The sequence below is a fragment of the Agelaius tricolor genome, unplaced genomic scaffold (genome assembly GCF_023055355.1).
Source record: "Agelaius tricolor isolate 1412-34295 unplaced genomic scaffold, bAgeTri1.0.p SCAF_2, whole genome shotgun sequence".
NCBI lineage: Eukaryota > Metazoa > Chordata > Aves > Passeriformes > Icteridae > Agelaius > Agelaius tricolor.
Genome location: NW_027269262.1, coordinates 36175121 through 36200709, shown reverse-complemented (window position 1 = coordinate 36200709; position 25589 = coordinate 36175121). Strand labels below are relative to the sequence as shown.

The following is a 25589-nucleotide window of genomic DNA, read 5'->3' as shown; positions in this document are numbered from 1 at the left end:
CAGTTTACAAATTGTGGGTCTCTGAATAAGAGATTGCATCTCTTTGCTTGCTAGCTTTAATGGAATATTTTACATTAGTTTTATCCAGTTGTTTTCTGAATGCAGAAAAACTGGGTAAAAAGGAATGGCCTTCAGTACAGTCAGTAGTAGTAAGTTCCTGGATTCAAGTTTGATTTTCAGTTTGCTGTCTTGCTAATTTTGTTCATAAGCCCACTAGATTTTTGTTTGAGAAATAAATTGTTTCCTCTTCTTAATTTCTTAGCTCTTTGTGGTTGTACAGACATTTTGATAATATATAATGGAGCTTTGTAAATTTTATTTTAACATCCCTAAAGAGACTTTCCCAACCTGCTATTCATTCTCTTTCATAATACATATAGTCCAATTTTGATGGTTTGAGTCCTTGCTCAGGTGCTTAAGAGCTCTTCTGCTGACTTACAGCCTTTTGAAAATTGTCCATGAAAGCCATTTGTGTTCAGTCTTAGAACTGGTTTTCTTTAGTTCATGGAAGGACTCTTTCCTTTCATCCTGTGACAGCATTTTTATTAAGATCTTTTCGTATAAAACCAACGTAAAATTCCAAAAATCCAGATACACTGGAAATCTGATCTTCTTCAAAGAGCACTCACAGATTTGTGAGGTGTAATTTTCACTGCAAAAGCTACATCCTTTTCCCTATTGTAATTCATTTTATCTTATGGAAGTTTTTTTCCATGTTTTTTATACTTGGGCCAGCTTATGCTGGATGAAGTTTAGCTAATGTGCAGTTTTCTGCATTTGAGCCTAGATTGCTTTCTGGAGTGCTGTCTTCATCTGTGGGCAATACCTACACTTGCTAGTTCATTGGTTTTATATTGAGAGATACATAATTTATTTAAATGAATAATTAAAAAAATTACAGTATTAATATCTGTAACTCCCCTAAAAATAGTTCTGTTTGAAAAGCTACTCTATTCCTCAACTGTAAATCAAAGTTGCCTGGATAGGAACCTACCTGATACCATCTGTAACCAGCATTGATCCAGAGAATTAGTTTGCAGCTTCACTGGAAGATTGGAAGTTTCTCAGAGAGGTATATGGTTCTTTGTCTGAACTGTTAGCTCCTGCATCCTGATGTAGCATGAAGTGGGATAACTGAAGTCACACACTATTGCATTTCTGTCTTCATTGCTTTTCCAGTTTCCTGATTACAGTTCTTTCAGATATATTGTTTCAGATAACAGCTCTTGTTAACTTGTTAGTTGTGTAGCCAGTAGTGTGGTGTGTCAGTGGCATAAAACATATTTAATTTTTGCTATATTTGGAAGCAGGGCCAATTTAGTGTTCACCATTCCTTGATGACTTCTCATCTGAATTTGTGATCATCTTCCCTCCAAGTTTCTCTTGTGGACTTTACCTCGAAACTACTAAACTAGTGAAAACAGTTCAACCATCTTTCTTTTCTCTTTCAGATTCCTAATATTTACACAAAAGGCCCAGGAGTCAGCTCACAATCTCATTGCATATTTAAATAACAGGACTTCAGATGTTATGTTTGTTCTTTCCTGCCCTTTTTTTTTTGTTGGCTTTCTTCTCTCTCTCTCTCTCTCTCTCTCTCTCTCTCTCTCTCTCTCTCTCTTATTTTTTCACCCCCCTTTCTCCCAATGGGTGGGGATTTTTTATTTAGTGGGACAAGACTGCTGGATGGCTTCCTTTGTGGCACTGTGAATGCGGTAGATGACTTTGCTGCAGCCCAGATTCCCATTGTTTCACTGGTTCATGTTATTGGGCTCTTTCTTCTCCATTTTTTGAAACAAAATATTGTCAGAGATTTACTTAGTTTTGTTTAACAGGAAGTGACAACAGTGGACCAGGATTTTGTAATTTGAAGTAGTTTGAGTTGTAGTTCAGGAAATGGATGAGAAATTCTTCTGTGTAAATGAAAACTAGAACTCAGTAGGAGGACTTAGAGGCACACATTGCTCTTGTGATTTCTTTTTACCAAATGCATTGGTTTCTTTCCCTTGTTTAGCTAGGAAGCAATATTGTGCTGGAAGGCCTAGGAATTCCAGGAGTTATAGTGGGGTTTCAGCTGCAGCGCCATGTTTTCTGCCAGATAGTTACATTATGCTTTTTGTGAATTGTATAGCTCTGTATATGGTTCAAGGAATAAACTCTGTAGTTTGCTTTTATTTGTAGTACATTAAAAATTCTGTTTGAGACCAAGGATATTTTTCCGATGTTATGCACTCCGAAAGGAGAGACAAAGAGGTCTGTGTATGTATAGACCAGATTTCTGTACTTCTGGATTACTTTGTGGGGTTGATATATTGTTTTGAATGTTATCTCACTTAATTTTAATAATTTCTTACTTCTAATCTGTTAATACTGGTTAGTTAGGGCAGCATTGAAACAGAAGAATAAAGCTGCTGGAATTAAAAAGGAAATGAGTGGCTAATTGAGTAGGAGCCAAATGCTGAAGAGGTCAAGATGAAACTTTTAGTTTTCCAGTTTGTGGTCTGTGTAGTTCGAACAACTGGATTAGTCAGGAAGATGAGATGAGGAAGATGACAGAGGCATGAAGGTGACCAAATAAGATTCTGCATGAAAGCTTTAAAAGCATATGGGGTTTTAGTAAAAGGAAAAAGTTAATATACTCTTCATTGAGAACCTTAATTCATCTGAAAAGCAGCCAAATGACAAAGTCCAATTACTTCTAATTTATTATGTTCAAATTAGTTTAGAATCTATTATGGGGTTTGTTAAATGAATGATTTAGTCCTCTCAATCTTTTTAGGGGTTTAATCACTTATCTTTCTGGTTTTGAAACTTTTCTAGGCCAGAAGCTCTTCTGTTGTCACGTGTGCAGTAATTCTTTCTCCACAAAAGGCAGTCTAAAAGTCCACATGCGCCTGCATACGGGAGCAAAGCCCTTCAAATGCCCACACTGTGATTTGCGGTTTCGTACTTCAGGGCGCAGAAAAACCCACATACAGTGTCATTATAAACCGGATGCAAAGAAAGTTAGGAAGCCTGTTGCCCGGACTTCAACTGAGGCATTACAACCAGTCAGTCTTCTTAATTCATCCTCAACAGACCCTAATGTTTTCATCATGAATAACTCTGTTTTGACAAGTCAGTTTGATCAAAATTTACTTCAACAAGGACTTGTGGGCCAGGCTATTCTGCCTGCTTCAGTGTCAGGTAAAAATGGATGGGGATGGGGGTGGAGGTGCTGGTGTGGTGATCAAGTTAGGAATTTTGCTTTCTATTAGAGTTTGGAAAGTTTTACCAAACACTGCTTGCCAAACAGGTAAGAGTTTTACTGAATTCATGGTTTGATGCACAGTGGTGACGTGAATAGAAATTTACCTATTTAAGAATGAAAGAAAAATATATACAGTTCACCTAGAAGTCTCTTCAGTTCTCCTGTAGTATTGCACTGCAGAGTGGAAGAAAATGCAGATAACAAATAGCTGGAGTACTTGTATTCTTTGTGGTAATACTTTCTTGGTTTTATTTAAAAAGAAAAGAAGTAAAACAGTTACTCTGTTTGTCTACACTACTTATTTATGTGAATAATGAAGAATGTTTTTCAAGTGCACATCCTCTGTGGTACATGTGTAGTTATTTCTCCAAAATAAAAAAAAACACCCACACCAAAAGAAAACCAACCAAAAGACCCCCAACCTCAACACAAAGCAAGAAAACTCTTTAACAATGCAAAAAACTAGTAGTGTAGGTATGTATGTTAGATAAGTGAGTTCCTAAGATATGAAGTCTCATCAATTGACAGTGACTAAAGCTGCATTAGCAAATTAAATGTGCCACAGGCCATTCTTTGACCAACTGGCACAGAATACCCGACATGCTTCATGTTGCAAGAAAGTGACCTTTTGAGAATGATCCTTGCTAATTTCTAAATTTTTTTCAGGTATTTTTTGTGTAGGTGCTCACTGACCCAATGTTTGTGTAAGTGCTCAGGTAAACTTGGGACAGGGACGATTTTAAAAGCAGAATAGTGTTAAGGTGTCTGGAGACGTGCCTTGGTACTCTTAAGTGCACTACTTAGATTGTGGGTCTTGGACTGTCTGTCATTTCTGAAAGTGAGACTTTGATTTTTATGTGCTTTGGCATTTTTTTCAGTCCATGTCTATGATTTAGCATGTATGCCCACAAATTCAGAGTATTATGTCAGTCTCTTATTTAACTGTAGCCATTCTAGCTTATCTGAATTGATCTAAACTGTTGTCCAAAATGAATAAATTGTTGATGTTCAGAAGATACTGATGTTATTTGACAGGTACAGTGAGTGATAAAGTTGTTATGAGAAATTGTTTGCTTGGATTTTTGAGCATATTAAGGTGGTGTATTCAGCTTGTTCAGATGTCCTAAAAGGAGACCTTCTTAAGTTGAGACTAGTTATGTGTGTTTGGCCAGAGCAGGTATTTTTTGGGTGCATTGTAAACCAGATTTATTATACTTAAGAATTCTGAAGAGGGAAGTGTAGATGTTTTTGAAGCATCAACCAACACTCTCCAAGGTTGATCACACTCAGGGTGTTTGGAGAAGAAGGTACGTCAAACACAAGATGACTTTTTCCATATATTCTCTGAAGACCTTTTGTAGAGATGGCCTATTCAACTTTTGAGATTAGAACCTTTTCAAGGTCTAAAGACTTTTGGATTTCAATTGCTAATGCACCTTTATATTCATCCATGTAAGTACAGAGGATGAACTTTGACAGTTTGATACTGAACCATGTCTGTGCTGTGCAAAATGTGGCAATAACTTTCTTGTGTATGTTCAGAGTTGGAATATAAATACCCTATGTGTGTGCTGCTTTGTTTAGTTGCAGCACACTCTCCAAGGAAATCTAAACCAAATTTTTCCAGATTTCTAATGCTACTCTGGAGGGATTCTTGTTTTGTAAGCCACTAGCTAGTGCCTAAATAGCAATCCTTAAATCACATGGAATTTATGAAGCTTTAAAACAGGCAGTCAAATTACTTTATAATCAAATTATACACTTCAAATTATCTTTCTTGTCATAAATAAATGTGTGTGTGTATGTAGCTTTTATATTGATTTAATTTATAAAAATAAGCATGCTGAAAGAGGTAGTCAGTAATAGTAAATAAAAACATTACAATATAACTGTTTTCTTTGCTAGCTGGAGGTGACTTAACTGTGTCCTTGACAGATGGTAGCTTGGCCACTCTTGAAGGAATACAGTTACAGCTCGCTACTAATCTGGTTGGACAAAATGTTCAGATTTCTGGAATAGATGCCACTGGTATTAACAACATAACGTTACAGGTAAGTTGCTCTACAGCTTTTAATTCTGTAGAGTCACTTTGAGGGCTGAAGAAAGTTTAAGGAGCCTACATAATTCTGGAAGAGTTCTTGAGTTGGGTGAGCTAGTAACATACTGTATCACTTGTACAGTGTTAGAAGACTTAAAAAATAGCTGCACAATGGGATATGTTTCTGGTTTGGTTTCTTTCATTTTCATTTTTTTTCAGGATTTTTTACCTCTCAGATTTTGACAGACTGCTTTATTAAAATATGTATTTTTTTCTTTTAATTGTGTTTTGTCTTTAAACTTCACAAGTACTTTGGCTCCTTCCCACTCCCAAAACAAACCCAAATTATTGCACAGAGTGTTCTTTTCTAAGCATAAGGCATTGTGTTACTTCGAAAGCTTTTAATGATTGAATTCACAATTTAAATTCCCACTGAGCTTATAAAAAGAATGACAGAAAGAGATGAGATTATTGTATTTAAAAGTTCTTGAGATGTGTGAAACAATGATTTTCTTGAACGTGGTTGTGTTTGATCAGTTGACAGAATTATTGTTGTTGGAGGAGCCCTCTGGAGTTCACCAGGTACAACCCCAAGGTCAGGGAAGGGACATCTGCAGAGTTGCATTGAGTTGCTCATAGTTCAAGGAGTTCTTAGCATAAAATGGGGACATTTTCATTTTGTTTTTTCTACTGCTAAATATCTCTGAAGAGGAAAATGTCTTATCTTTAAGTATAGAGAGCAGTTGTTGGCTTGTGAAATGAGACCTTAATGACTCCTAGGAGCTGAAAAATTAAATAATTTCTTGTATCAGTCTTCCCTCTGCTCCATGCCTTTTCACTTTCAAAGGCTTGGAGACTGTGATAAGCACTACATGCACTAATAGGACAGTACAGAATACCAGCAGTGTGTTTACCTGGGGCTGGGCATGCTGATATGTAACTGATCATGATTCCCCAAACATTTTGCTGAAGGAAGAGAGGGAAAGTGAATCTGAATAGATTGGTTACATAGTCACTTTGGAGACTGGCTAGATACAGACACATAAATCTAAATTTAGATTTTAAATTGTTAATTATTAATTTTAAGTACTGTATATACTCTGTAAGCAGTAAATATGTATTCTGGACTTATGTTAAGAATATTCATTTAACCCAGTTTGTTAACTTCAGATTGATTGCTGAAAACTTGTTTTTCAGATCGATCCAAGTATCCTACAGCAGACATTACAGCAGAGTAATTTACTTACTCAGCAGCTGACTGGAGATCCCACCATGGCTCCACAGAATCCCTCCCTCCAGGCAACAGAAAATGCAGTGCCAGCTAACGTGGTTATTCAGCCCATATCAGGCTTGTCTTTGCAGCCCACAGTAACATCATCTGCTAACATGGCAATAGGGTCCCTGTCTGAGCAGGAGTCTGTGCTGACAACCAGCGCTAATGGTAAGCACTGTCAGTGGTTTTATTGTGCGTTCAATTTTTTAATTTTACTCAGGGTATTACTCACAGTGAGAAAATGTCAACCCCTGCCTCCCCCCACTCCCACCAGACGTCTCATTTTAATAAAATAAACTTGCAGTTCTTGCTTGAGCATCTTCAGCAAATTTTACAGCTTTGCGTTACCCTTTCTTAATATGATTTTTTTCAGAAGGTGAATTAGAGAGTAGGTTTAGATTAGCTAATAGGAAGAAATTCTTTACTGTGAAGGTAGTGAGGCACTGGAACAAGTTGCCCATAGAAGCTGTAGATGCCCCATCCCTGGAAGTGTTCAAGGCCAGATTGAATGAGGTTTTGAGCAGGTTAATGTAGTGGAAGTCATCCCTGCCCATGACAGGGGAGTTGAAACCATGTAATCTTTAGGGTTCCTTCCAACCCAGGCCATTCTATGATTCTATAAAATAGAAAAATATAGAAAATACTTAAGAACTTTGATAGTTTTGAGCAAAATACAAAAATCTTCATTCTGAAAATCTTAACTGTAGAAGAACAAATAGGATGTGAAAAGAGTTTTTACTTTCTGCTGCAAGTTCTAGCATCTCCCCTTGGCTGCATCAATTATAGTATCTGAGAAAATAATGTATAAATTGCTCTAAAAAGTTTTGTCAAAAATTCTACCAAAGGATATTCATGGATTTTTTTTGTTGTTCTACCACTTTAATTTAGGTGCACAAGACATTACTCAAGTCATGACTTCACAGGGCATGGTGTCATCTACAAGTGGACAACATGAGATAATGTTGACCATAAATAATTCCAGTTTGAGTCAAGTTCTAGCTCATGCTTCGGGTTCCACTACTGCGACCTCATCAGGAAGTCCTCAAGAAATCACTCTTACAATATCTGGTTTGTGTTTTTAAAAATCTTTAATGATACCAGATCTCTATTTCATAAAGTACCTATACAGTAGCATACAAGGATTTTCACAGTCCACAGTTTTCCCATGGCGTATTTTCCTTATATTCATCAGCTTTAAAAGATACTTCCCAAATCCGCATTTGAAACCCAAACTCGTTTGCCTTGAGAATACTTAAGATTCACTCACTGTTTTATTCATAACCTCAGTTAACAGCTGGATTTTTATAGGTTGATCAAGTTGGTGCTTTGAATCTAGAGAAGTAAGATCCATATTTGTCTAAATATTACTAATCTCAGATGTTTCTGTACATGTTAGCATCTGGATTTGCATAATCACATCTGTATTAAAAACTTGCCAAACTGCTGCATAAAAATCTGTATGGAAGTTAATTATGTGTTTTGGTTGTATTTTCTACTTTTATTATTTTATGATCTATTGCAAGAACAGTAGCAGAATAATGCTGAGACGATTCTAGTTACAGTAGGACTTATTTCTATTCAGGCCAAGATCTTATTCAGCATAATTCTGGAAGCACTGATCTGAACACTGGCTTAAGGCTGACAGCACCAACCATCAGCAGTCAGACTACAGGTGCTACATTAACTATAAGCAATGACCAGCTTCTTTCTCAGGGCCCTTCACTAAATGCTCCAGGTACGCATACAACGTTTTTTCTAATTGAAAATAGTACTTAGTTTAAAAAGTAAATACTAGAATTAATGGAATAATCTTGCATGTCATGATTCAAGAACTTTGAGTGTTTTGTGTGTTTTCTCACAAGCTTTAAATTGTTATGTCAGTTTATGTCGTGGTGAGGGAAACTTGGACGCTCAATATGAGTGTTTAGCAAGCTTCATTTATTGAAGAGAGCATCAGACTTTTATGCACAACAAGTAATAAGCTCATACATATTCTGCAAGATTAAGCAATCTATTGGCTATTCTACAATATCAGCTCTTCCTCATACCTTAGGGGTTACATCTTTCTTTTTTCATGTCTCTCACTACTTGTTATTGTACTACAGCTATGCTCAAGGACACGGTGTTTTGCAGGTGCAGGGACCCAGATTAGCTGCATCCTCCCGATTCTTGGTCCAAAACGTGGCCCTTGTCACGTAGCCATTCTTCCACAATTCCCCTGTTTTCTTTTTGTACAAGCAATGTTTGATTAAATGCAGCAGATATCATCCTTTGCACCATATTTTGTAAGCATATGCAAAAGCAAGGCAAAACTAATGCTACCAATAAAGCTATAATGCCTACTATTATGCCAGCCTTAACAATAGAGCATAGCCATGATCCCAGGCCTAAAGATTTGAGCTATCCATCAATACCAAAGCCCGATTCTACCTGTAGGTTTCTGGTTAACCTCCGCAACTCAGAGAGCTGGGAGTGGATGGACTGCGAATGGTCAGAAAGGTTCATGCAACACATGCCTTCAAATTCTTCACAACCATGGCCTTGTGCAAGGAAAAGAAAATCAATTGCAGCTCTATTTTGAAGCGTTGCATGGCGAATAGAATCAACATCAAGCAAAAGGCTAGAAAGCGCCATAGAAGTGGCATTGGTTTGCTTCACAAGCCAGCATCCCAACTTATTTAGGGTGGCATGGGTGCCTGCTGCTGCCCCCCCTGGAGCAAGAAAGCTACCGTCTGAGCTATCCGGGCTGCAGGGCTCCCATACTATGCATCTGATCATTGACAGCATGTAGATCATGCAGGAGCCAATATTTGCCAGATTTCTTTTGGATCACAAAAATAGGAGTATTCCAAGGACTAACAGATAACCAGAGATGTCCTTGGTCAAATTGCTCCTGGACCAGCTTGTGTACCTGAATGAAACTTTCGCCTTTTAAAGGCCATTGCTCAACCCACACCGGGTCCTCTGTTTTCCATCGGAGTGGGATCGGGAAAGTCCATCCAATGGCCGTCCCTATAAAGGGAGATCTGTGGCAAGGACCATTCCCAACTGTGCCAACACATCGCGGCCCAGCAAGGTGTGGACACCCTCAGGGAGCAGTATTACAGAAACTGTACAGGTGACAGTCTTTCCCTCTATAAAAATTTTCAGTAGAGGGGATTTCCGTGCAAGTGTGAGTCCTCCTGCGACTGTGGCATTTGCTGCATGGGTGGGCCACTGGGGTGGCCATTTCTGCGTCCCTATGATGCTGATGTCTGCACCGGTGTCTAGGAGCGCAACCAGGGTGATGGTTTGACCCTGATACGGGACGTCAATATGTTTTTTAGGACGATGCTTTAAGTCCACTGTTAACAATGCCATTGTTCCTGTGAAACCAAAACTACCTTCACCACGTCGCTGCTTGCCAAGTGGTACAGTTCCTCTGGTTAATTGAGGCAAGGGGATTAATTGAGCAATTCGCGATCCAGCTGGAATAAACAATGGTGGGAATAGTGTTTGTGCCGTTATTTGGATTTCACCTGTATAATCAGCATCAATTCGTCCAACAAGAATAGTAAGTCCTGACATGCTGGCAGACGAGCGTTCAATCAACAAAGCTCCCATGGTTTGTCCACCAGCTGTAACAGGGCCCTTAATCCCCATTGGGATACGCTGCAGTTTGCAGTCCATTAAGATGCAGTCTATTGAGGTTGCCAGGTCCAAACTGAGGCTTCCGCTGGTTGCGGGATGGAGGGAGAAGGTGCTTGTGCTGGGAAGGCGCTTGGGCTTTGGGCCGCCACTTGTGTCGGAGCGGGGCGACCCCTCCCGCTGGGCTTCCCGTTTCCCAAGACGCGCCGGCAGGCTGACTCATTGTGTGTGTCGGACTTGCAGCACCGGCACCACACAGCTCCCATTGTACAATCCCGTCGTATATGGCCAGCAGTTCCGCAGCAGAAGCATCGGAATCGTGATGGTCCTTTTCTTTGAAGCCAATTTACTGACGCTTGCAAGGGGGCAAGGGCAGCCAACACCTGACTCTGCGTCGCCTGTGCCTGCTCCCTGAAACTACTTCCCAAATCTCTTACTGCTTCCACTAACATAGCCTGCGGCCCCACTGGCACCTGAGCCATTTGTTCTAAAGCCTCCTCAACAGTCCAGGTACCAGGGAGTGTGACAAGTATACTCCTAGTGGTGGGATTGCAATTCTGTAGGGCACATTGCTTTAGTAGTGCTCCATGCATCTATTCAGGGACCCCTGCTGTCTGAATAGCATTCACCACTCTGTCAATAAACAACCCAAATGGCTCTTCTCTTCCTTGTTTAATTCCCATGTATGAGGGAATACCCCCTGGGGATTTCACCCTATCGAGCCCCACCCGGGCTAATCTCATAGCCTCCCTCAGCTTCTCGATTAGTGCTTGCACCTCCGTCCTTAGGTATGCCCCTATCCCCTAAGTTCCTCTAAAGTAACTCCATATAGCGGACCTCCTGGCTGTCTCAGGGTAGCCACAGACTCTTGGCACACAGCCTGCCAGTGAGCATTAAACAACAACTGTTGATGCTGGGTAAGCACTAGCCTCATGAGGCCTTTAATATCCGATGGCAACAGTATGTATCCTCCCCACAAATAATTGAGCATCTGACGAGTTGGTTCTCCGTGGATACCACACTCACTTACAGTGGCACGGAGCTGTGCCAGCCATTTCCAATCTAAGGTAGTGATAGTTGCTTGCAAGCCTCCAGCAGGATTTGGTGCATAAACCACCGGACAAGCCACCTCAAGCAAGGCATCAGCAGTCGCTCAGTCACCTGCAACTATTGCCTCTCCTGTAATCTCTCGCCATGCCTTACACCTTCCATTAGCAATTTGCACTGCCTCGGGGTCAAGCATTTCCTTTGTTCTTTCCCTGCCATCCTTTCCAGCTGGAGGGGGGGCAATCCCTCGCTGCCAGCGGAGGCGCAGAAGGAGCGGCTCAGGTGGCTGGCACGGAGGCCATCCCCGCTGGCAGATACACCATGGTAGTTGCTGGGGGCAGTGGATAAGAGGATGTAGATGCTGAGGCCCTGCTATTCTCACTAGGAACAGGCATTCCCAATCGGGCAGAGGCTGCCTGAACGGCCTTCTTCTCTGCCTCGTACTGTTTTAGTGCATTAGCAACTATCCGCCAAGTTTTAGACATCTTTTTTGCAGTTTTACACTCATCTAACACAGCTTCCCACAACTTATCCCCAAACCTACGCCACTCTAACTCCTCAAAGACCTGATTGGGATCTGCAAAGCACCCTTTTGCAACTCCAGATGCAAGCAGTCCCGGGAGTTCTTTTCCCAGGTCGATACCCTGTAATCCCCACTTGTGTAAAAAGCATTTAAAAAGGTCATACGCCGCTTGTCTCTCCATTACCTTCTAATTCAGTAGTCACCGCTGTTGCAGCCCTTGCAAGACGTCGGCGGCGCTTAGTTGGCTGAGACCCTTCTCTAAGGTCACTCGGGGACGCGGAGCCACTCTTTAGCCGGCCAAGACCCTTCTCTAAGGTTGCTCGGGGCATGGAGCCCGCTCTTTCGCCAGCTGAGACCCTTTTCTAAGGTCGCTTGGGGCATGGAGCCCGCTCTTTCGCTGGCCGAGACCCTTCTCTAAGGTCGCTCGGGGCATGGAGCCCGCTCTTTTGCTGGCCGAGACCCTTCTCTAAGGTCGCTCGGGGCATGGAGCCCGCTCTTTCGCTGGCCAAGACCCTTCTCTAAGGTCGCTCGGGGCATGGAGCCCGCTCTTTCGCTGGCCAAGACCCTTCTCTAAGGTCGCTCGGGGCATGGAGCCCGCTCTTTCGCTGGCCGAGACCCTTCTCTAAGGTCGCTCGGGGCATGGAGCCCGCTCTTTTGCTGGCCGAGACCCTTCTCTAAGGTCGCTCGGGGACACGGAGCCCACTCTTTCACCTCCCGTGCTGTGTCGGGACCAACACAGAATACTGCACCGGACCGTGGCTCACAGGTTCAAGCCCTCTGTAGGGTCCCTGTTCGGGCGCCATATGTTGCGGTGAGGGAAACTTGGACGCTCAGTATGAGTGTTTAGCAAGCTTCGTTTATTGAAGAGAGCATCAGACTTTTATGCACAACAAGTAATAAGCTCATACATATTCTGCAAGTTAAGCAATTTATTGGCTATTCTACAATATCAGCTCTTCCTCATACCTTAGGGGTTACATCTTTCTTTTCTCATGTCTCTCACTACTTGTTTTTGTACTACAGCTATGCTCAAGGACACAGTGTTTTGCAGGTGCAGGGACCCAGATTAGCTACATCCTCCCGATTCTTGGTCCAAAACATGGCCCCTGTCATGTAGCCATTCTTCCACAAGTTTAAATTAACTTTATTCCACACAATAGTAGAAAAATGAAAACAAGAAGACATGTCTTAAATTAGTACTTTGAGGCAGTTACAGGAGTACTGAAGAACTGTATCTCTAAACTGGAGGATGACAAAATCTGGTGCCTTCACTGCAGAAGTGCTAAAATAACACATTTGCTCTAATACTCAAATTTTGAGATTTTAAGTATGTTTATGAATTTCTACCTATATATGTTTATATATGCACGTGACCACCTGTGAGTGCAGTACTGTGTTCATGAAGCTACACTTAAATGTAATTTTTCTAATTTTATCATCTGACTGACAACTTTAGGTTCTTGACTAGCAGTTTAACTGATTTTGTTGATTCCACAATAGAAAATCCCAGCAATGGGAAACAGAAATTACTAGGTTCACTTAAAATAAATTTGTAGTTTAGTGTTCATGTATGTAACAGATTTTTTTTTAACATTTTGCATCTGTTCTAGAACTTAATACAACGGGGGGAACAAACCTTCCTCCAGCAACACCCATATCTCAGTCTGCAGTTTCTGCACAGAATTTGGTAATGTCTTCATCAGGAGTTGGAGGAGACGGAAGTGTCACTTTGACTCTTGCTGACACTCAGGGAATGTTGTCAGGTGGTCTTGATGCAGTTACACTTAATATCACTTCACAGGTAAGATGCTTTTCTGAACTGACAGATAAATTTGTGTTTCTGTCTTACAGAACATAATTTCTTTTGCTTAGAAAATAATTTTGTCCTGTAAATACATCATATTTGATATCTTAGTTAATTTTCCTTCTCCCTGCCAACCGTGTGAGTTTGGCTTTGGAAAAATGAACTGTTCGAACAGAAGTGCCAATAGATTTTGCAAAGTTGTTTGTTTTTTTTAAATTAACATATAGATTCTACTGTTTCAAACATGGTTTGAGATCAGTTTTTGGTGTTAGACCAAATACTTTATTATCACTATTCAGTAATACAGCTTAGTACTCCTATTATATTATTTCATTTGGTAAATTTTTCTTTTCCTACTTGTGAATGGGAGAGTTGAACAGCAGTTGTGACAGTTCTTTTCACAGCAAGTAACAGGACAGAATTTAATTGGCTATCTATAATAACAGGTGGCATTATAAGAAATCTTATAAAAATGGTGCTGTATGCACTGTCATCTCTCTAGTAACCTTACTATTAGTTTCATTTATAGCTTAACTTAAGAATTTTGTGGTGTCATCAAGAGCCAAAGGCACATTTGGCAAATAGAATCTACAGAGTGGGGAGATAAAAAATAATATTGAAAGACTACAAAGTGAAAAGGTTTTCAATGTATGGTTGACATTTCAGTGTAGATTTTACATGTGAAAACTTGAGCTGTTTCTTCTATTTTCTTGGCTTAACTAGGTTTAGATTGATTTTTATTTACTTTTTGACCTGAGTTAGTGTGTAAATGTATACAAATTAAATACTATTTATCTTGCATGTGCTGTGATTAAAACTGGTGAAGCAAAGTTGTATGCTTTCCTCTGCAGTTTTGCTCCAGGGAAGGGAAGAAAAGATTTCTTAAATAATTCGTATGATATGTTTGTGATTTCTGGTTTCACAGAATAACAAAGCAGAACATGGTTTCATTTCAGGCTTTGTAATAATTTCAGTGATAACATTTGGCAGTGTTGGTGTGTATGAATAAGATCCCATGCCTACTGTTAAGGCAAACATAAATAAAATTGAAACATTGAAGAATAATAATAGCTGTGCAAACACAGTTGATGTTGCAAGAAATCATGGTGAATAGCTAGGTAGTATGTAAAAGAACTGTGTTTCCTGTTGAAGTCATTAAAAGTAGTGTAGAAGTAGAAGTAGTAAGATACTAGTAATCATATATCCTAAGTAGTGATTTTGTATCATGATTTCATGGGGTTTGGAAGTCTGCTTTATCAAGAGGTTTGAATAAAGATACTGCGGGAAGGCCATGCAGGAGAGCAGAATACAGGAGTTAAAGAAAGGCAGTGGAAGGCTAAAACATTCAGCATTTCATGCAAGGCTGATAAAAATTGATCAGAACTGAATCTAGTCTTACAAACTTCCAGCTGTTGTTACCCTTAAATGGTTAGATATAAATGTAAAGGAGAAAATAAAGGAAAACGTTTGCATTTGCTCAAATAGGGTTCTGAAATGTTTCTTTCTAAAGGAAAAAATGAAGTACTGTTTAGATATGAAAACTTACATTACTCCAGTCAGCTGTTTAAATGCAGATTTTTAAGTTACTCTTACTCTTTTAAGTATAGTTACTCTTCTATTTTTTTGCTCCCCTGTCTGACAGGGTCAGCAGTTCCCTGCTATACTCACAGATTCCAGTATTGCTAGCCAAAGTGCATCAGGATCACAGCAAGTAATACTGGTGAGCCATACACCCCATTCAGCACCTGCAAACTCTGATGAAATAACATATCAGGTAGATACTATACATTTCTGTATCTTTTGTGGTAAAGGACTTCTATTTAATCAAAATACTGTAACAATGTCTTTTTAACTTGAATCATGAAGCCTGATGTCATTCCCAAACGACTTTTGGGAAGAGGTTCTCTGTAACTTCCTAATCACACAGATACTGTTTTAAGTTTTGAATTAAAAACCTTTTTCATATATATGTACATGCACACAAGAAAGAAATGTAATTTATAATGTGGTTCTTTCTCCAAATCACATAATCATGTGCTCAACACAGACTGCTCCAAAAATTTCCAAGTAAGTTGGTATTTATAAAATAAAAATAAATAAATTTTGGAGATGTGGGGAAAAATAGCACCCATTGGTACACTTTTTCCATTCTCTTTCTGAATCCAAGTTGTTTCAGTGATGGTGCAACATAAAGTCTTTGCAACTTCTTATGCCTTTGAATCACAATAGAAACTCTTACGTAAGTAATACAGTTTTGGTATTCGAAAAAGTGGTTCAGACTTCTTTTCTTGAAGAAGAATGAATGAATGAAAGAATGAATGTTTTCCACCAGCCTGGCTGGGCAAGCTCTAATATAGGAGAAATGAGAGAGGCGGATTGTGACTTGATTTGTTGCTTTCTGTGTTACTGTATTTAGGATTCCTCTGTATGTATAAAGTTGAATTTGGTATTAAATTATCTGCAGAAAGTAGTTTTTCCAGGCAGTTCTCACTAATTAAAACAATAATGCATCACACCACCATCCAAGTCTATCAATTTTTCATTGTGTTTCAGTACTTCTGGAGGTAGACCTTTACTTCCTTATGAAAATAGAATCCCCAGTCAAGAAGTTAAATAAATAGAAAATATTCTTCTTCTCTACAGAATCAGAGATAACTTTTTTCCTGTCTGGAATGCTTTTGGCTTTGAATTTTATTTGGTAGCAGATTGAGGATCATCTGGGTTGTTCAGGAGCATAAAACTGAATGTAGACAAGTACGAATCCACACACACACGCATTCTATTTATGATGTGTTAAGTCAATTTGATTGTAGTTATTAATGTTGTTTTCTTAAAATACATGTATCATTCTTTAGAGCAATGAAATAGAAGTTCATATTTACATATAACTGACTTCTTTTGTGTCTTCTAAGTTGCTTGCAGATGCTCTCCAAAAATTTGTCACGTTGAGGTAGATTTTAAAAATAAGCCAATGTGGATGTGCTTATGAAATTACCTGATAGTGTATTTGTAAATTGTTACAGGTGACAGAAGTTACCCCTAATGTGAGTAAAAGCAGTCAAACAGAAAAAGAAACTCGTGGGCACCAGTGTTTTGAGTGTAGCCAAACCTTTTATTCCATCACCATGCTGACACACCACTGCAAAGAGGTTCATGGCAAGGAGCGAATACATGTTTGCCAGATCTGCAATAAGGCCTTTAAGAGGGCAACACATCTCAAGGTATTTGGTAATAACAGTTGATAGTTCTCTAAACTCCTTTTGTTTTGGACTTTCTGTGATATTAACAAAAGGTACCTATTAGCCCTTTGTCTTTGCTTTCCCTTTACAGTGTCAGAGGTGTGCATCTGAGAGAGGGAATCTAAGTGATAATGTATGCACAGATAGAGAACTCTCTTCTGGAGCATGGAGAGGATTTTAATGCATATGTTGACTACAGAATGAAAATGTTAATGCCTGTCATGCAAGTAGTAGTGTCAGGAAAATATTTCACTTATTTTATTTGCATATGAATATCATCAATGCTAATCCTGATTTCCAGATAATCTTTTGCTATCTCAGGAAGTTACCTGCTTTACAGTCTTACCATTTCATTTGTAGATGCTCTGTCATGTGAGTACAAGTGATAGAGGGAGCATTTATTTTAAAATGTCTTTATATTATTGCTCTTGTCTAGTGATATTTTCTCTGTTTTCTCTAGATTATGAACAACCTAGTACTTCCAAGTCTTTTAAAAAAATTAGTGATGTATCTAAGTTCTTAACTGTATTATAGAATGTTCTTGTTAGGAATATTAGGAATATTGGGCTGTATTAGACTAGTGCTTTGTTCAGGCCAGTATCTTACCTCTGGGAGATACTTAAAGGAAGTAATTTGAAGAGCTTTAAGAAAGGAGTAAACATATAAGTTGCCCAGAATCTTGCCAGCTTCCCAGAATTTATAGCAAGAAATTTTTGGAGCCAAAGGCAATGTATTTATATTTATTTATATTTATATTATCTTTTAGGACACCTCCTCAATAGATTTCATTTCACTTTGATATAATATTATAATGAAATATACTCTCTTTGTGAAGTTCACCCTCTTGGAGTGATCAAGTCTGTCAACTAGACTATTGGAAACTATCATAAAATGTATTGTTGTGAAACTCTTAACCTCTGAATTAGAAGAAATTTTCCAGGAAAAAAACCCAAAGGAGTCTTGATACTTGTTTTCCTTAAGTAATGATAACAAACTCCAAAAATCAGTCTCTCTTCAGTTTGTTTTCTTAAAACTGGGCCCATGTTAAAGATATGACAAGATAACTTCTTACCCTAGTATGTCCCTTGGATTATTATCCATAACTGATTTTTCAGGAAGGCAGCGATTGAAGTTGCAATAAGAAGTTCAAGGGCAGTCACAAGAGACTTGAGGGCCTTGGGACAACTTGTTAAGGGATCAGAAGCACAAGTAATCTTCTCTTCTGTCCTTCCAGTTGCAGGGTGTGGTGTAGGAAGAGCTGGCAGATCAGTAGCTGTCTCTGAGACTGCAGAATTTAGGGGTTTTTGACCATGGATTGGTCTACACAACAGCAGGCCTGCTGCAGATGGGCTACACTTGTCTCAAAGGGGGAAAAAGATCTTTGCTGAGGAGTTAGCAGGGCTCGTTGAGAGAGATCATCTGAACTAGGTTTGTAGGGAAGAAGGGATAAAACCAGACTTGCTGGAGATGAGCTTGAGGGCAGCACACCAGTGTTTGAGGGTTCATGTGCCAGTGAGACCCTTCAAGCTCCACCCCACTGTGCTGAGGACACTGGAGCACGTTTGAAATGTCCCAGTGCTGGTGCGTGCAGCACTGTAGTCATCTCAGTGGAGGTAGGGGAATTAGTCAGTGACCTGCCACACCACTTCAACCTGCACAATTTGTCTATAGCACTGGATGGAATCCACCCAAGGGTACCAAGGGGCCTTTCAGAAGAGCTTGCCAAACCACTTTTACGATGAGCAGTGCTGGCTACCCAGGGAGGTCCCAGTTGACTGGATCTTAGCACCTGTGATGCCCATCTACAAGGGCTGGAAATAGGATCTGGGAAACTACAGGCCTTTCAGCCTGATCTCAGTGCCAGGAAAGGTTATGGAGCAGCTCATCTTGTGTGCCACCATGTGGCGCATGCAGGACAGCCAGGAGATCAGGCACAATCAGTGTGGGTTTATGAAAAGCAGGTCCTGCTCGAGTAACATGATTTTCTGTGACAAAGTGACTTGCTCATGGAGGAGGGAAGGGCTGTGGATGTTGTCTACCTGGACTTCAGCAAAGCCTTTGACACTGCTTCCCACAGCATTCTTCTGGAGAAACTCACCTCCATGGCTTGGACGGGCTCACTGTTTGCTGGGAAAAAATTGGCTGTATGTCCAGGCTCAGAGTGATGGTGAATGGAGTTACATCCAGCTGATGGCTGCTCACCAGTGGTGTTCTCCAGGGCTCAGTACTGGGGCTGGTTCTGTTTAATATCTTTATCAATGATCTGAACAAGAGGATTGAGTGCACTCTCAGTCATTCTGCAGACAACACTGAGCTAGCCAGGAGTGTTGATCTGCTGGAGGGCAGGAAGGCTCTTCAGAGGGATCTGGACAGGCTGGATCAATGGGTTGGGGCCATTTTGTGAGGTTCAACAAGGCCAAGTGTCGGATCCTGCTCTTGGGTCATGAAAAACCCCAGGCAGCACTACAGGCTGGGGGCAGAGTGGCTGGAAAGCTGCTGGTGGAAAAGGACCTGGGAGTGCTGAGTGACAGTGGCTGAACGAGAGCTAGAGTGGGCCCAGGTGGCCAAGGAGGCCAATGGGTTCCTGGTCTGTGTGGGGAATAGTGTTGCCAGCAGGAGCAGGGCAGTGGCTGTCCCTCTTTACTCTGTGCTGGCAAGGCTGCATCTCAAATCCCGTGTTAGTTTTGAGCTCTCAGTTCAAGAAGGACATTGAGGTTCTGGAGTGTGTCCAGAGAAAGGCAGCAGAGCTGGTGAAAGGTGTGGAGCACAACTCTTAGGAGGAGCAGAGCAGTTGAGGGAAGCTGGGGTTGTTTAGCCTGGAGAAAAGGAGCCCGGGGGTCACTTAACACTCTCTGCAAGAAGAGTTTAGCCAGGTGGGGGTTGGCCTTTACAGGATAATGAGCAATAGGACAAGAGATAATTACCTCAGTTATGTTAGGAGAGATTTAGATTGGATATTAGGGAAAATTTCTTCATTGAAAGGCTTGTCAGGCACTGGCACAGCCTATAAAAGGAAGTTGTTGAGTCACCAACTCTGCAGGTATTTAGAAGATGTGTAGATGTGGCACTATGGACAGTGTCTTAGCAGACATGGTTTAGTGGTAGGCTTGTCAGTGCTGGTTAACAGTTGGCTTTGATCTTAAAGGTCTTAAAGGACAATTTCATTTACCACTGGACCATCAGGTACTAAAACAAATTCCACCCCTCATCAGACTCTTTATCAAGGTGTTAATAGCAGCTTCAGTTGTGAGCAGCCTATAATAGCAAATTCAAAGATAAATGTTGGGGGTTGGCTTAGGATTTTGGGAAGAGTTCAGTGATCTGTTACTCGTGGTCTTCATTTTATACTGGTGGAATTCTGGAGATCACCAGAAACATTAAGGGCACTACCAAACCTCAGGCTTCTCAGAAAAATCCAGTAAGAGGTAAGGGTATCAGTGTTTAGATCCCAGTACTTAACTGTAGGTGTTTTTTCCAAAGATGCCAGTAGCAGCATTTTCATAATTATACACAAGAAAATGCTCTTTAGAGATCATTTTCACAAACACCTCCACCCCCCACCCCCAGTGTTAAGGCTTTTCAGTTAAGTGACTCAGACTCCCCTTCTGATGTGGGTTACTGTCCTGTTTTACAGCTTCAGAGAGGAGAACCTTAAGACATGCACAGTGACTAAACTGTCCAGTTTTATATGAATATGTAGTGGAAGTATCTGGAAGTTGACTGTTGATAGTAAATAAGGCAAAGACATGATTCCAAGTTAAAAGGAAAAAGGCCTTATCATCTTATTAAAACAATGGAATGAAACAAACTTTTTATTGCCACACGTTGAGAGGTGGTTACAATTAATGTTTCAGGAGTGATGGGGTATAGGAGTGGCGTACTAATGCAATGAGCCATTTCAAAGAAGGTTTCCTGGTCTTATTTTTTTAATTAGATAATGCTTGTTTGCTACCCCAAGATAATTACTCTCTGAAGAATATAAGAATTGCACAAGTAATGTTGTAAAATATCACAAAATCAGTGAAATACTAACTATGAAGATGAAGAGATGATTGCACTTCATGAATGTTGCATTTCCATGAACTATTTTCAAAAGAATATTTATTTTACAGGAAAAGTATGAGAGGTGCACAGATCAGTGGAACAGAATTGCATCACAAACTGTTTCTTCAGAGAAAGTTGGCAGAAAGTTTTACAGGGCTATCTGGATATGTTGTTTGCATTGAAGTAGAAGATGGGGTGGGAGTCATTGGGATTTGGAGGTTTGGTTTTTTGTTTGGGTTTTATGGTGAAAGAAAGAAGCAGCTGGCTTCAGATAATTTTTTTGAAGTAGGTTATATTATGCTTCCACCATTTCAATGCTTGAGGGGGTTATGAACAAGATAAAACCTAAAGATTTTGTTTATTTCCACCTAAGCAGGGGTTTTAAGATACCTAATTTTTCTCAGAAGACCTTATATTATTTCCCTATAATACTCTATTATGATAAGTACTGTGATAATAATATTCATCCATGTAACTGTCTCGCTGATTTTCCAGTGTAAACAAACTCTGCAGACACAGTTTGCTTCAGTTCGTGGAGTGAGGAATAGGACTTCATAGACATCAAGAAGGCTTATTGTTTAGGTATAGTAAAGACTAATTAATAGTTTAGTCTGTAATTAAATAGACTAGAAAAGAATATCCACACACATTTTAGAAAGTGGACAAGTATTTGCAGTACTGTTTCACAGACAGTTCTTGATTAGATTTTTTTAGTTATATATATTTTTATTTATTTTCTTTTGTAATTCGAATTTTAACTTGGTATTAATAAAAAAATGAAAAATGAAAAAATTAATAGATAACATAAATACTCTTCTAAGTTTGAAAAACATCTGGGCGTAGCATCAGTGTATTAAAAACACTGAAATTAGAGCTGTTATTGATGCTTCTTCATGAAGGTAAAACATCCTGCTATCTTACCGTTAAGAACCTTAGTGATTTAAGTTTCTGGGGGTTTTTTTTCAATTAAGAGTCCATTGTGAAGTGGTTCTGTTTGCATCTTGCCATTGTGCAGCTGTGTGTGTGTATGTTGTGATAGTTGCCTCTTTGAGGCCTGTGCAGTTTGACAGTGTTACCAATTCAGGTGCTGAGGAATGCCCAGGTATCAGACAAGGAGGGAGATGGATGCTGTAGAGGAGAGGGGGGGAAAAATCCTATGTTAGTTTACAATGCACAGTTGTCAAAATACCTCTTTGTAGATGCACAGAGCATTTAAAGAACTCTGGTTTGGTTTTCTGTATTTTATTTTGCTTCAGATAATTAGTAAAGGGACTAATGTATGCCAAAAAAAGAAAGACATACAGTTACTTACGGAGTTTTTCAAAAGTGTGAAGACTGATGGTTAGAGAGAGTTGATACGCAAAAATAATCTCTAATCTAAAAGAAAAAAAACAATGCACTCTTCCATTTTCTTCCAGCTTGTCTGCTGATGACTAAGATCCTCTGCTTTTGTCTTCCAGGTGTGAATATATTTTTATGTTAAGTACTGAAATCCTTTTAAAGGGTCTGAAATTTATTTTTTTCCCTATGCTGGCTTAGGAACACATGCAAACCCATCAGGGTGGACCTTCACTGAGTTCCCAGAAGCCTAGAGTGTTTAAATGTGATACTTGTGAAAAAGCTTTCGCTAAGCCAAGTCAGCTGGAGAGACACAGTCGCATCCACACAGGTGACAGCAGAAATTGTTTTTATCTTGAGAGGTTTTCTTAGCAATGTTTGGATGTTATGTTTGGAGCCCTTGCTTATGCTTTCAGCTAACTGCATTTAAATATCAACTTAAGCTTAAAAAACCAAGTAAATTTCTTTCTTCAAATGTATGGAAATTAAAAGGAGGAACAGCAAACTTGAAAACTCATGTGCTTCACTAAGCTGATCTGTATTTTGGGACTGGCAGTACTGCAGTGATAATGCGAGTGCATGAACTTGTGTCTAAAGGTTTGTCAGCCTTTGAAAGATATTAATAAAATCATATTTTAAAGTGTTGTTTGAAGTGATTTAAAAACACTGGTTATGATCATCCTCAATCATATAGAAGAATGTGCAAATGAGGAGTGTGCTCAGTGATGTTAAACAAGAGATAGGTTTGACTGCTAATGTTGACTGCTGTATGCAGTGCTTCATTGTCACTGAGCTACATGCACATGTCATCTGTTTCTAATGCCAGTGCTTTTAATTTGTTCTGTTCTTTTCCACGTACTCCACTTGTATTATTTCCTTCAACAGTTAATCCATAAAAAGTCCATTCTGACTTCTCTTAGGGAGCACTCACTTTCTGTGATGTAAGTGAAATGCTTTTCAGGTTGCAGCTTCTGCCCTACTACAAGTTGAAGGCTGTACATAGGATGATAGCCCAGCTGCCCTCCCTGTCACCTTCTGTGCCTGACAAACATTCTTTCTTTTCCCTACCACTGCTACCAATAAATAGCTGTCATGGTTGCTAAATGTAAACAGGACAGGGGAAAGTTACCTGTGTTGCTACTAAACTGGAGAGTACCAATGAATTTGGCTGGATGTGCTGTAGAATAAGAAGATTCCCTCAGAAGGGTAAAACTCTCTCTTAGAATGAGTCAACCAGAGTTTTCTCTTTCCCCAGCATCAAGCTGCTTTGTGGTTACTGCATTAGAAAGAACATTCTGGTTCTACTGTGGCTAGGAAAAGAGAAGCCGGAGTTAAAATCCAAGGAAATTAAAATACCCTCAGTAATTTGCTTTTTGCAAAACTGACTTAAATAACACAGACTCTTGAAAAAGTTATTGTCTCCTAGTTTTAGTGTTCCACAGAATATACAGGAAGCAGGAAAGATGACCAGTTGTCATTTTCCATGCTTAGTTTAATTTCACGCTGCTGCCCCTCTGTAATAGGCACAGAGCAGTTCAGGGAGGCTGAGAACAGAGCAGAGTCCCTTTATTGATCTGTTTCTCATAAATCTTCCCCATCATAGGATGAGTTCTTTCTGTTTTGGAATGAGTTGTAATTCACTCAGGAAATCCTTAAATCCTTAGATATTTTTGGGTTTCTTGTACTAGGAGGCTCATGTGCTAGACTGTAACAGACCTTGCTAAATTCATGTTTATTTTTGTGTTTCAACAATGTCAGGCAACAGTAGGTCAATCTATAGGATTGTAATTCTTTCAAAAGGTAATGTTCTTTTGGAAATCACTTGAGACCAAAAGAGTGAAAATCCTGTTTATGTGCTGCACAGAAGTGTTTAGATGGATGCATTTACATAAACTATGCTAGGAAAGGTTAATCTAAACCTAAACTGACTTATTTCCATAAAGGTACTGTCCTTGTTTGTGAGAAAGTGTTTGTGATTTCTATCTTGACTAAACATTTATAACCATTTCTAATGGGTAATATCTACTGAATCAATGACCAGAAGGAAAATGCATTATTTCTCTGAATAGCTCTAGATATCTTGCTATTTAGGATTTATCAGTGAAGAGTGGTTTGCTGAAATGTTGAAATCAGAGGGAAGCACTTGCTTCCAGTTCTACCAAAAACTGTGTAGTAATCCATTACGCCAAAAAGGCTGCCCACCTTCACTGAATTTAAAAAATGGAATCAAAAGAATTTCAGTAAGCCTGGATTTCTCTTCAAACTAAAGAAAAAGTTGTTAACAAAAATAGAAGGAAAATATCTGTGCTTTGAAGGACCTTCTGAAGTTGGATTTGGCATGCATGTGGGAACACTAACATAATGAAGGGAGAGACATATTTATCCTGTAAGAAAGAATTTGGAAAAATGTTTTTACTCCTTCTTGTGCTTTATTGTGCTAACAAATAGCAAGGAGTATCTTAGAAAGTGCTTTTAGTAGTCCTTAATGACATACAGTGTGTTTACATCAGAGGTTATGGTGTTGAGTGTTAGTGTTGAAGTAAAAGTCTGGTCTTGCAAAGTAGGTATTTTTAAATTTTAAAATATTTTTAAGTTAATATGTTCTTGTGTTTATAGCTAGAAATCAGTAGTATTCTAGCAGAATTGGAACAATAAGCCTCTTTTGGTGAGATATGGGAATCACTAGTTGGCATAGGAAGCCACAAGTTCCATGCAGAATTACCAGAACACTTTTTTTGTTAACATATTGGACTTTTCAGTTTCTTAAAGGCATCAGCTTTGTTAATTCTAGTACATTGCTTTATCTGCATTACTCTTCATGATGCAAAAAAGGTGATGGTTTCTTTGAGTATAGAAAAGTCAAATTGGTAAATAGATTTTTTTTTTGTACCTCTGTTAAATAACTTACCTAGGTTATAAATTGGATAGGAAGGATAAATCAGTGATTTAGTTCTTATGTAACTATTCTGACATTTAATTTGAGATTTTTGCTGACAATGGGGAACTATAGCCCTGTTTGGAGAAAGTCTCAAGGAAAATGATGATGTCTATTTCATTTCTAGATAATTTTGTTAATTTTTACAGAATTTCAAACTGTATTTTAATCTTAAAAGGAAAAAATACAAAGTGTGTTTTTCTTTCTTATAAAGGGGAACGGCCATTTCAGTGTACACTGTGTGAAAAGGCATTTAACCAGAAGAGTGCTCTTAAAGTCCACATGAAAAGGCACACAGGAGAGAGACCTTATAAATGTGACTACTGTGCAATGGGATTTACACAGAAAAGCAATATGAAGCTGCATATGAAACGGGCTCATGGTTACACTGGTACGTAGCATGGTGGTAGCACTGCTGAGGGCAGGACTCCATGTACTTTGTTAGGAGAGCACAGAGCACTTCCCTTAAGCTAT

The 25589-nt window shown here is 39.4% G+C and overlaps 1 protein-coding gene across 5 annotated transcripts in view; it reads left to right on the top strand.

The window, feature by feature from the left end:
* ZNF236 (zinc finger protein 236) overlaps positions 1–25589 on the top strand; it is a 78178-nt gene that overhangs the window by 50481 nt on the left and 2108 nt on the right. For 3 of the 5 annotated variants that reach the window (XM_071456213.1, XM_071456202.1, XM_071456203.1), the window contains exons 23-32: positions 2818–3183; positions 5153–5298; positions 6483–6726; positions 7447–7626; positions 8141–8293; positions 13366–13556; positions 15202–15333; positions 16583–16780; positions 22382–22511; positions 25330–25506. In XM_071456213.1, the coding sequence (XP_071312314.1) occupies positions 2818–3183; positions 5153–5298; positions 6483–6726; positions 7447–7626; positions 8141–8293; positions 13366–13556; positions 15202–15333; positions 16583–16780; positions 22382–22511; positions 25330–25506 (1917 nt within the window). Of the gene's footprint in view, positions 1–2817; positions 3184–5152; positions 5299–6482; positions 6727–7446; positions 7627–8140; positions 8294–13365; positions 13557–15201; positions 15334–16582; positions 16781–21337; positions 21425–22381; positions 22516–25329; positions 25507–25589 lie in introns of those variants that run through there. The other 2 variants (XM_071456206.1, XM_071456223.1) reach the window with 2 other exon arrangements.